Source organism: Saccoglossus kowalevskii, chromosome 4 (assembly GCF_978046115.1).
Source record: "Saccoglossus kowalevskii chromosome 4, keSacKowa6.1, whole genome shotgun sequence".
NCBI lineage: Eukaryota > Metazoa > Hemichordata > Enteropneusta > Harrimaniidae > Saccoglossus > Saccoglossus kowalevskii.
The window spans coordinates 24,388,001-24,400,208 of NC_140644.1; the positions used below are offsets into that span (position 1 = coordinate 24,388,001).

General features: G+C 35.6%; 2 protein-coding genes across 2 annotated transcripts; one reads left to right on the top strand and one right to left on the bottom strand.

Moving 5' to 3' along the window:
• Positions 1-280: 280 nt before the first annotated feature.
• Positions 281-4,651, bottom strand: LOC102806610 (uncharacterized). The gene is made up of 3 exons (XM_006812391.3): positions 4,258-4,651; positions 1,549-1,730; positions 281-686 (listed from the first exon to the last, which is right to left on the bottom strand). Exons 1-3 carry the CDS (start codon positions 4,649-4,651, stop codon positions 486-488), a joined length of 777 nt encoding a protein of 258 aa, XP_006812454.2. The 3' UTR covers positions 281-485.
• Positions 4,652-4,946: 295 nt separating this feature from the next.
• Positions 4,947-9,667, top strand: LOC146747214 (NTF2-related export protein 1-like). The gene is made up of 4 exons (XM_085498569.1): positions 4,947-5,024; positions 5,133-5,219; positions 7,926-8,070; positions 9,237-9,667. The coding sequence occupies exons 1-4, from the start codon at positions 5,013-5,015 to the stop codon at positions 9,392-9,394; spliced, it is 402 nt and encodes a 133-aa protein (XP_085354695.1). The 5' UTR covers positions 4,947-5,012; the 3' UTR covers positions 9,395-9,667.
• The last annotated feature ends 2,541 nt before the right edge of the window (positions 9,668-12,208 follow it).

A 12,208-nucleotide genomic window follows, 5' to 3' on the forward strand; every position in this document is an offset into this window, starting at 1 on the left:
TACTGTAAACACATTAATTATTTGCTAATACTTGATGAAAATGACACTTTGTTTGTCAGCTTGTCTTTCAAATCAGTTAAGTAAAGATAATAGATCTTGTGGTTTTGCTGGAAAATCGATGAATTTAAAAACTCAGTGAATATAATCAAATATCAAATTAGAAAAAATAGCTCAAGATAAAGTTAATGGTTTTTCAGTTAACCTAAATATAATTGAAAAACTAAAATAATATACTGTTAATATAACAGTAATGTTGGCAATTTTCATTTCAATTTATCACAATTTCAGCTACCGAAAATTTGTATTTTGCTAAATAAAAACAGTTTTGGGAATGTTATCTATATGCATACCCCTCAAAAAATAGTATGAAACACCATTCATTGAAAATTAACTGCCCCAGAAAAAAAATGTTAGATTCTTTAAAATTCCATATTTCAGCATGCTTTTACCCTGAATTTAGAAAAACCAAAACTGAAAAAAAACATTCATTTAATTTTTCGCATTCTATTACGTTTGAGTGGAATAAAAAACATTGGTAGAAAAATAAAAACACCAAATACGGCTTGACCGATGAGAAATGCAAGCAGTCGATCGTATCCCCAAGACGGCGGTGTTTGTTTCATGTTGTGTAAAAGAAGGAATCCTACCACCACTGCAATGGATGCATACATGTAGCCTGTGAGTGCCTGCAAAATAAATAATAAATTGTTAAAATTAAGGTAATTGACAGCATTTTTTAAAGTTTTGAATAAATTAAAATAAAAATCAATAATTAGCACAAACACTTAAATAATCAATAACTTGCAGAAATAGTCAATAATATGCATGTTCAATGAGTCAAATAAAATGTCACTAATTAGTGTGAATTGTCACTAATTTGCATAAATATTCAATAATTTGCATAAATAGTGAATAATTAGCATACACAAGCTAAGCAGAGACAATGCTTAGTGCTCATTGTTTAAGTTCTTAAATTTCACTGAAGAATACAAAAAGTAATCAAATTAATCATAACTAGTAAGTTATTGATCAAATTGCAAAATCTGGTACTAAGATTCAATCAAATACATCTGTGTATGGATACAATGCACTTGTGTATTTTTTAACGTGGCAGTATCAGTCCATCATCTCTTAGCACATATAAGCTTTAATCAATCAATCAATTACTGTCATCGCCAAATGTTGTTTCAGATATCAACATAGCTGCATTGCTGGCTAAGTTTCCCAACTTGTTAGCTATAGGCATCACAAGATAGATACGAAATAATTTTGATAAAACCAAGCTCAACAGGAGTTCTAATATTGTTCAAATATCAAATAAAGATGAAATTCCCTAAAAATGTTATTTCATCTTATTGTATAGTGTCTTATCCCAAGAATTTTAAGAAAGATGTAACCGAATAGAGCACTCTCATAAAAATACTTTGATTTAACCAGTTATGCTCTTGAGACATACATAGCAAACCAGTCAGCAATTTAGCTAGCAAAGCGACTTAGTTAGCAATAGCAGAAACGACTGTGAAAGAAATAGACACATTTCTGTTTTACCTGTTTAATCATTGTCCATTTTCTACTTTTGTTTATCGGTACATCAGTTGGGAACGTTACTACAGCATAGTACAGCGGAGGAATAACAACAACTCCCATTATTAGCAAAGTATAGAAAACATCACACCAGAAAAAATCTATTAGTTTGTACTTCTTGCCAGCACGCCACTCTGCTAAGGATCCTGGAAAATCAATAAAAGTGAGTGTAATGAAATGCTGGGGTAAGGTGGTGTGATAATTAGAAACATTATTTGCTGCAGCATCAATAGTGTTCATCAGCAACTACATCATCAACAGAAAGGGTTGATTTTATAACCAGACATTAATAAGCCAGGTTGCAACAACAAAAAATAAAGAAGCAATTTTCGTAAAAAATTACCGGTATGACGAATAGTTTGGTAGTTTGAAAATCCTTGAAAACTACAGTTTATAGATAAGGACCAAGTCAGAGAACAGAAGGACCATGTGATTTTATGATTCATTTGTTGCATTTAGAATGCTGTAGTTCTGTTTTACCAAACTGTATGGTACCCACTGATGGTATTCAATATTGTTGTGTAACAAAGCAGTTATTATTATTATTATTATTATTATTGTTATTATAATTATTATTATTGTATTTGTTTGTTGTCCCCCAGAGTAATATCTTTCAAAGTGTGTACAGATATCTAGATGTTATTTTATTCAACTTTATCGCATGTGCATGTATGAATCAAAGAAAGCTTAGAAAGAACTTCCGTGTGCTGAAGGTATTGGAGGCATGGAGTACAAATAACGAATACTGTATTTACTAGTGTCATTAAAATTTGTGGTGGGTGGTACTTCAAGTTATCTGTGGAGCACATATAAGATGGTTAATTTATGCAAATTAGGTAATTAGTAAGCACAAAATTGAACCTATATACCAAGTTTCATTGAATCTGATGATTGACTAATTAAAATGCAAATATTCATGGATATCAACCATGTTTCATAAAAATTTGTTGAATGGTACTTGAGAACTTGGAAACAAGTGAAAATACTTAAAACTGGCTACTTAATATGCTGATTAGGTGATTAATATGCAAAGATTCCAACTAAACACTAATCAGGTCTGTGCATTATCCCAGAGCATCAATATACAATGTTTCACTGAAATCAGTTTTATGGTACATGAGAAAAAAGTTAAAAGGCTTAAAATTGGCCAATTAATATGCAAATTAAGTAATTACTATTTACAGGATTTCAACCAAATGCTCATTAGGTCTGTGCTTTATCCTAGAGTATTTGTGTACTGTATCAAGTTTCATTGAAATTGATAATTGGTTCTCAAGATATCACACACAGACAGATACACAGACGCATTAACTGCAAAGACTCCCAAAGTCTTTTTCGAATTTTAGAACAATTTTGTCAACTTTTAATGGTTTTGTTTATTTCCCAAAACAACTCTCAGAACATATATGTAAAAAGTGATTATTACCTTTACTGGGGGAGGGAGAAAAAATAACCCGTTCAAAAAAATGGTCCATCCCTTTACACATGAGTTGTTTGATCTGCAATGCTAATGTTGGAATATAAGCACAATTTCCACAATTCAGTGACAAAAAAAAATCTGCAGATCAAGTTGCCATATCCTCAGTAAAATAAAATTAGAAGCTATACAAATTTGAAACCTGATATGCACGATTTAAACGATTTTTGTTTATCTGATAGTTTTATCTTAAGTGAGGCCAACACACTATCCGGTACAAGGTATGAAAGCTGATATAATTTAGTTGATGACAAGTGATTTTTTCATCAATTATATAAGGTCAAATTTAATGTATTTTGTTTTTTTAACACATTTCAATTAATATCAATATACTTTGGCATATTATAAAATTTCCAGTTTTCAAAAAACATGGTGAATACCAACATTTTCAATCAAAAAATATTTTTTCTCCACTTTATAAAATATTAATTAAGTCATTGGAAATTAATATTTTATTTCACTAAGCTGATCAAAATTATTGGTATATTAAGTTGGCTATAAACACTGATTACCGGTAATAGCAAAATCGTTATAATTTGTTATTTGTATCATTAATAAAAAATATCTGCAGCTGACTGTATTCATGATTGTCAAATTTAGGCAATCTCTACTATCTCAAACTTTTCAGATATCATGTTAAAAAAATCAAAACGTTTTTGCAGAACAATGTAAAGAAGTCAACAGGAAATGAATGTACAATGTCCAATTCATTGTCCTAATATAAAATCTAAAGTTCAACAAAAAAGAACAGATTACTAGTAGTTTAAAGGTTTCATTAATAAATTAACACTTACTGTAGTTATTTTGTTAACTGAACCCTCAATGGTGCATTATTTTGCATAATGATTTTTCTCTCTGTTATAAACAGTATTTTTATCATTTTGCCAAATTAGTGTTGCTATGACAACAATCACTTTCCATAAATGTTCGAGTACTGCCCATAATATAATCGCTGTACATTTTTAAACTAGAATTAATTAAAACCAAAAAAAGTTAAGGGATGGACCATTTTAAACCCGTGGCAGGGGGAGGGAAATAGAGCAAGTGTGATTTATCAGTTCTAGCAGCAGTTTTCTTCAATTTTAAAATTCAATTGCTGATTCATACATTTTCTCTTTAGTCATTTTGAAAAGCGTCCAAAGCCTCAAATCGCACCACATAATTTAAAATGGTCCATCCCTTAGTTATCAACTTGCCTGCATAGAGGAATCTGTCATACCCAAGTGTCAAGATAGTAAACATACAAGTGTATGCCATGGTCCAGACAGCGTGCGCTGTCGCTTCTTTGCCGTTATGAATTAATTTCCAAACCACAACAAACCCCAACACTCCTTGCAAGACGTTCGTACAGGCAAATAAACACGGCCAGATCGGATTAAGGCTGCGATCTAGAAAAAACATCGTCTCCCATCCTGGGTATCCCCATAGTAGATATACACCAGACGGACCAAAGATAAGGCTCAGATACAAAACGCAATACACGAAGTATTTATTGATGAACACAGAAGTTTCCCTCTTTAACGACTCGGCGGCGCATGAGGCGAAACATGCGCCCATCGCAAAGGACCAGAATACATCAACTTGGATCATCGCGAGAACGCGTAATTCGCAGGCCAGTAGCTTAACTTAACTACAAAGTGTATGCCACACCGTGTATTGACGATGATGCCAACCACCAGTACCACGTACACACGCACGCCGACTGAACAATCGGAAATGCTGAACTAAATATGCGGACGTTTTCCAACTTTTCTAAACCTCGAAAACTACCCACCCTTTGTCTCAAAACACTTTCTGCGGTGGCACTCACGTCGGCAGCAACTGTCGTGGCCTCTTTTTATCTCAAACTGCATAAGTCGGCTTACCGCTTACGAGTATACAACCCCCCTGGAACGATGCTCACCCTTGACCCTGAACCCGGAAGTAGACAAAGCAGCGTGGGAGAGCGAAAATGGCGGCGTCTGTGAGTATATTTGAAATTACATGCTACGGTTCCAGTTTGATTTCATTGTACTGTGAATATTGTGCCATGATGGATCGTATGATGACTACTTTTGTTTATTCTATGTAGGATTTTAAAATTAAAATAGCCCAAGCTTGTCAAGCAGGAGAAGAATTTCAAAAAATATATTACGATTCTTTGGATAAAAGAAGAAATGTGAGTTTGTAAATTTTATTATTGTTATCACGAGTCAGCTCTGAACGTTCGACTTCGAGTTCACAGGTAACAAAAGACTGACGATCGCGCCCGGGTCATTCCAGTTCCCCCCCCCCCCACGGACGGTTTAAATCCGAGGGGATGGTTTAATTCCGAGAGGTGTCATATTTTTGATATATTAAATTTTTTTACATACACATCTGTATACGTCAAATCAGTAAAGTGTCCAGGGGGTGTGTGAGTTAACAAAAATCCAACACCTGAATCGTGGATTTGAATCCATAGGGTGTCATAACCTTAATATCCATCCGTAGGGGGGTGTCGAAAAATACTGGAATGATCCCCCTCATCCCATCGTTATAATTTTCAAAATCACCATACCGACAATACCTTCAGCATAATCAAATTTGTATCTGATAATAAATTGAGCTCCGTTATGCTTGATTGCTAGCTAACTAGATAATTTGGATGATTTTTGTGTGGCTGACACATTGAAATATATATTCTTATCGTTTGAGAGGATTTTTTTTTTATCAAGTAAGAAATTGCTGGGAGAAAACAAATATATTTAAAGTACCACAGTCGTCATGCGTTCAAATTAAGTAAACAAAATAATTTACATTACGGCTATAAAATAATCGAACATAAGTTTTATTACTTGCGGTAGCCCATTAATTTACATCACTGTAAACAGATAATGCTGTTTACAATGTACAACACATTAGAGATACTGTACTACATATATTCTTGCTATCAAAAAGAGATATAATGTAAATAACACTGACTTGCATAAAACATGAAATGCACATTGCAACACCTTGTTTCTTTTTGCTCATTGGCTGACTTCTCTGACAAGCCAACTTTGGAACTGGCCAACTACATTTATATTCTACAGTGGGCATTTTAAAATAAACGTCCTGTTCAGCCATTTCAATCAGCGATTTTTAGTTATTCACAGGTAGTAAACAAGGCGACAAATATGGAATAAACAACAATCATATACCAAAACACTTACAGCAAGCATTTTAAAATAAATGCCCAGTTTTCATTTTCAATCATTGCAAACTCGCAAACACCAGTTCAGAGCTGATTGCGAACTCGTAAATACCAGTTCAGAGCTGATTGCAAACTTACAAACGCCAGTTCAGAGCTGATTGCAAACTCGCAAACACCAGTTCAGAGCTGATTGTAAACTTGCAAACGCCAGTTCAGAGCTGATTGCAAACTCGCAAACGCCAGTTCAGAGCTGATTGTAAACTTGCAAACGCCAGTTCAGAGCTGATTGTAAACTTGCAAACCACAGTTCAGAGCTGATTGTAAACTTGCAAACGCCAGTTCAGAGCTGATTGTAAACTTGTGAACGCCAGTTCAGAGCTGATTGCAAACTTGCAAACACCAGTTCAGAGCTGATTGCAAACTTGAAAACGCCAGTTCAGAGCCGATTGCAAACTTGCAAACGCCAGGTAAGAGCTGAATGCAAACTTGCAAACGCCAGTTCATAGCTGATTGTAAACTTGCAAATGCCAGTTCAGAGCTGATTGCAAACTAGCAAACTGCCAGTTCAAAGCTGATTGCAAACTTGCAAACGCCAGTTCAGAGCTGATTGTAAACTTGCAAACGCCAGTTTAGAGCTGATTGCAAACTCGCAAACGCCAGTTTCAGAGCTGATTGCAAACTTGCAAACACCAGTTCAGAGCTGATTGCAAACTCGCAAACGCATGTTCGGAGCTGATTGCAAACTTGCAAATGCCAGTTCAAAGCTGATTGCAAACTTGCAAACACCAGTTCAGAGCTGATTGCAAACTTGCAAACACCAGTTCAGAGCTGATTGTAAACTTGCAAACGCCAGTTCAGAGCTGATTGTAAACTCGCAATCACCCGTTCAGAGCTGATTGCAAACTCGCAATCACCCATTCAGAGCTGATTGCAAACTCGCAATCACCAGTTCAGAGCTGATTGCAAACTCGCAATCACCCGTTCAGAGCTGATTGCAAACTCGCAATCACCCGTTCAGAGCTGATTGCAAACTTGCAAATGCTCGTTCAGAGCTGATTGCAAACTCGCAAACCGCCAGTTCAGAGCTGATTGTAAACTTTCAAACGCCAGTTCAGAGCTGATTGTAAACTTGCAAACGCCAGTTCACAGCTGATTGCAAACTCACAAACACCAGTTCAGAGCTGATTGCAAACTTGCAAACGCCAGTTCAGAGCTGATTGCAAACTCGCAAACACCAGTTCAGAGCTCATTGCAAACTCGCAAACACCAGTTCATAGCTGATTGCAAACTCGCAAACGCCAGTTCATAGCTGATTGCAAACTCGCAAACGCCAGTTCAGAGCTGATTGCAAACTCGCAAACCGCCAGTTCACAGCTGCATGGAAACTCACAATTGCCAGTTCAGAACTGCCTGTGAACTCAAAATCACCAACATGCTCTCCCTGCAAACTGGCAGCTTTACTTGCATGTACAGGATATGTCCATATTTTATATCACTCTTCACAGACCTGTACACAGAGCTATAAATATTAATGATCAAAGGGATTGGAGGGGTGTACTAGTGATAGAAAATGTAACTATTTTAATGAAGTGTTGGGCATAAAATAATTTTAATTACAACAGGAATAGGCTGTGGTGAGTGCAGTGGAGTTGCTGGGATGCATGGATGATATACCATGTCTGATACTAATAACAGTTTATGACTTCACAGAAATTATCAAAATTATATTCTGCCGATGCGTCTCTTGTTTGGAATGGAAATGCTTGCAGCGGTTCTCAACAGATCACAAAGTTTTACGAACAACTACCAACGAGTGATTTTAGAGTTGATACATTGGACTGTCAGCCAATTGCTGGTAAGGGTACAGGAATTACAACCAAAATAATTACTTGAGACTTTGTAAAATGAGTGATTAGTATTTAGTATAACTGCTGGTTTCAGCTTGGTAAGCCATTGCCAACAAAGTAAGATGCACTCTTTAGTGATATGATTTGGTTTTCAAGTAAGAGAAAATATTGTGATATATGTGGTCCTAACAAAGCTGAAATGAATCACTATTTATTTGAATCAACCAAAAATGATTCTATTAATTTTGCCGAAAGGTAAAAAATGACTTTGATTTGTATTCTACCGTATTAATTCTCATTTTTTTTATTCACGTACAATGCGTGTATCAAGGATTTTTTTAAACAAGGGAACAGTGGCGCAGCACCCTCATGCCATGGCCATGCACCCCCTTACCCTGGAAAGCAGATCCTCTGGCAACCATAAAATTCTGATTAACCAGAGATCACATGTGGCCACAGTCTTCAACTGTGACCTGTCTGATAGTAATTTTGGCCCTAAGCCCTAACTTAGAATGATAAAAAAATCCACACTCTGGTAGGGAAATCCCTATCTCCCCCACTTAGTGGCGCTGCTGAATTGCAGTGCTCTCTTTTGCAGTTTTGTTCTCTCGAGAAACCCATGCATAGCATTTTTTATGTAGGAAAAACAGGGATCAACCTATTTCTTTTGGGTAAAATCATGGTTACAGTCTCACTCACATCGGAAGTCACATGGGCTCAAACAAGTATAAAAAGCTAAAGAAACAGAAAATACTAAATTTATGTCTATTTTTCATCACAAAAATATTGATAAATTAGCTGCAATTGCTATAGATCAACATTTGCATGAATTATTTCAATGGAAGTATCAATCGTACGTGAATCGAATGCGAATCAAGTGCTAATCGTGTGTGGATCAAACGAGAATCTTCACACTCGTAAAAAATCTAATTGTTCCATAAATATGACCTAAAAGTGAGCCCTCACACAATGATTGTGGAATTGGATTTTCAAAGTGAGCCCTCATGCACTATTTCAGAAAATGATTTTGTTTTGTTAACAAGGTGCATTTATCAGAAATTGTTGATTGGGACGGGATGGAGTATTGATGCGCAATATTATTTGTACAAATGAAAATGGTTGTATCTTTATCACCAGATATCTTCATGTGGTTCATCTTTCTGTTTTTTTGCAGAGGAAGCGACAAATGGAGTGACATCTGTGTTGGTAACCGTTTCTGGCACGGTCAAATTTGAAGGGAATCGGATGCAGGGATTCAATCAGACTTTTGTACTCGCTCAAACGGGAGACGTCTGGAAAGTCGCCAGTGACTCTTTCAGATTTCATGAATGAAGCGATTGACAAAAAAGTTTTATTTTGTTTCATCAAGATAGGAGTAAGCTATCATCCATATTTATTTCCGATTGGAACAAGTACAAGATAATCACAGCTGTTTTTCTGCTGTATGACATTGTAATACATACTGGTATAGCGTTTAGTTTGATGCAGCAACACGAAGCATTGTTGCATGATGTGATTAAATGCTTACAAAAGTGAAAAAGTAAACATTGATAAAAAGGTGATATATTTCGGTTTTTTAATAAAAATACAAGTCATTGAAAATGACACAGTCCCCGTTAAGTTCTCTTTGTGCTCGTCATATTAAAGCGGAGGGGTTGTCGCGAGCATGTCCTTGAAACTTGAGTTCCAAGTGGCGTATACAACAGATTGTTTATTTATATCAAAACATGTGTTTCGTGTCGTAGTAATATGGCCAAAATAAAAACAGCCGTTATTCAGCCATCTTTGATCTGATCATGAAACACACTGATATGTATGATGTATGTGCCAAATACAAATGAAAATGGTACATAAATTGTGGAAATATAGTAGTAAGGCCAAAAAGTCAGATGGCTGTCAATCGGCCATCCTTTGAAACAAATTGTCATGGACATGCATCCTAACATGTATAAAGTACATGTATGTGCCAAATTTGAATGAAAACTGACAGAGCACGTCCAAGATACCGTATAAAAAAACAAAAACAAGATGCCTGCCAGTCGACCATCTTTGATCCAATTGCGAAATAAATCGTCATGGACATGTATCCTAACATGTATAATCTATGTACCAAGTTTGAATGACAACTGACAAAGCATGTCCAAAATACAACATTTTCAAAAAACAAGATGGCTGCCAGTTGGCCATTTGAATCACTAAACCACTGCATGTGCATATGTCCCATATAAGGTACTAGGCACATGCAAAGAATGAACGGAATCGGCCCACAGGATTCTGAAATATGACGTTGGATAGACTGACGCACGGACACACGGACGGTCGGACGGACAGACTCAGGAACTCACGGACGGTCAGGGACATGTATCCTAACATGTATGATCTATGTACTAAATTCGAATGAAAACTGACAAAGCATGTCCAAAATACAACATTTTCAAAAAACAAGATGGCTGCCAGTCGGCCATTTTGAATCGAATCGCTAAACCACTGCATGTGCATATGTCCCACATAAAGTACTAGGCACATGCGAAGAATGAACGGAATCGGTCGAAGGGATTCTGAGATATGACTCTGGACGGACACACAGACGGACAGAGACCAAATTATAAGTCCCCGTTTTCGGACTTCATACGAACGGGGACTAATAACACAGTTGTATTTATTGAGTATAAACTAATTTTAAAAATACTCGTGTCCACTTCTGTGTTGTACATTGTTGGATAACTATAATGTAATCCTTAATCAACCAAAGGTTTTGCGAACAAGGGTTGAATTTGTTTGATCATCATTACTGTACTCTAAACACACCTCTCACACAAAATTTTTTTTTATTGTAACCATGATAGTTTTTGAATCGTAAAACTGACCAATTTGCACTTCAAATTTGCCGAGTTTACAGCAGTTCTGAGAAATATTCAGTCAGATATCGTGCAACATTGGTTTCGCAATGTAGATCAATTCATTATCATACTAGACGAGGGTAATACAGAGTCGGTAAAAATGAGTCATTTTGTGCTTTTTAAACTACTGATTCAGGTAAATATTCTGCCTATGTCTACAAGTTTTCTTGCAATGATGAAACCCATAGTACAGCTATGAAAAGACTACTTTAATATTACATAAAGGAATAAATTACTTATTGTTTATAATATAAACATGCGATAATATACCCCCCCAATGTTGCGAGGCGATTTATTTTATGGGGAAGACTACAAAATGTATTTCCTTTCATTTTTACAATGTTTTGGCACATCCCCCCCCAACAAACATGACGTGCATCATTTAAACTAATACATGCGGTGACCATAATCAATTTCGTTTTGGGATTAAAAGCAAAGGATGAGCGTCAAGATACTTTCATATTTAGCGCCATCTAGAGGCATGGAAAGCAGATTCGATTCCTCTTGTTTGAATGTTTGTGGATTTTTCATTTCATAATGTCAACTTATTACAAAATTATATACAGCAAGCATAGAGTCATCGTAAACTAGTTACTGAAATATATTTTGACTTCTGTGTGAAAAGCAGTTACCCTGTCTGTCTGTTCCACTTATCTCTTTAGATACTGCACAGATCTGATTAGTTTCACTTTGACACCATGCATATTATTAATCTCATTTGCATAATAATGAGCCAATTTTTTGGCTCTTGTACTGATTTCTCAAGAACCTTTCAACACATTTCAATGAAACTTGGCACACAGATGCATTAGGACAATGCACAGACATGGTAGAATCTGTGTCTAAATTACCTAATTTACATACTAGATAATTTATAGGTGTTCAATTTATACTTCAAGAATCGTTCAACATATTTCAATGAAACTTGGTATATAGAAGCATTGGGGTATTGCACAGATTTGTTTATTTCATGATTATATCGTTAATTTTCTAATTTATATGAGTATTTTTGATAAAAAGTGATATTTTCAACTTCTTGTTGAAAAATGCAAGGTTGATTGTTTTGATATTATACATAAAGGTACCTCAGGTGGTCCTCTCTCAGATTTGTTCATTTTCTGATGATATCTTTGATAATTTAATTGAAATGTACATTGGTAACAGCAGAGCTAACTCAGTCGATGGGCTGCTTGTTTACAAATTTGAAGTAAAGATACTATGCTGTATTATTAGTATAGTAACAACG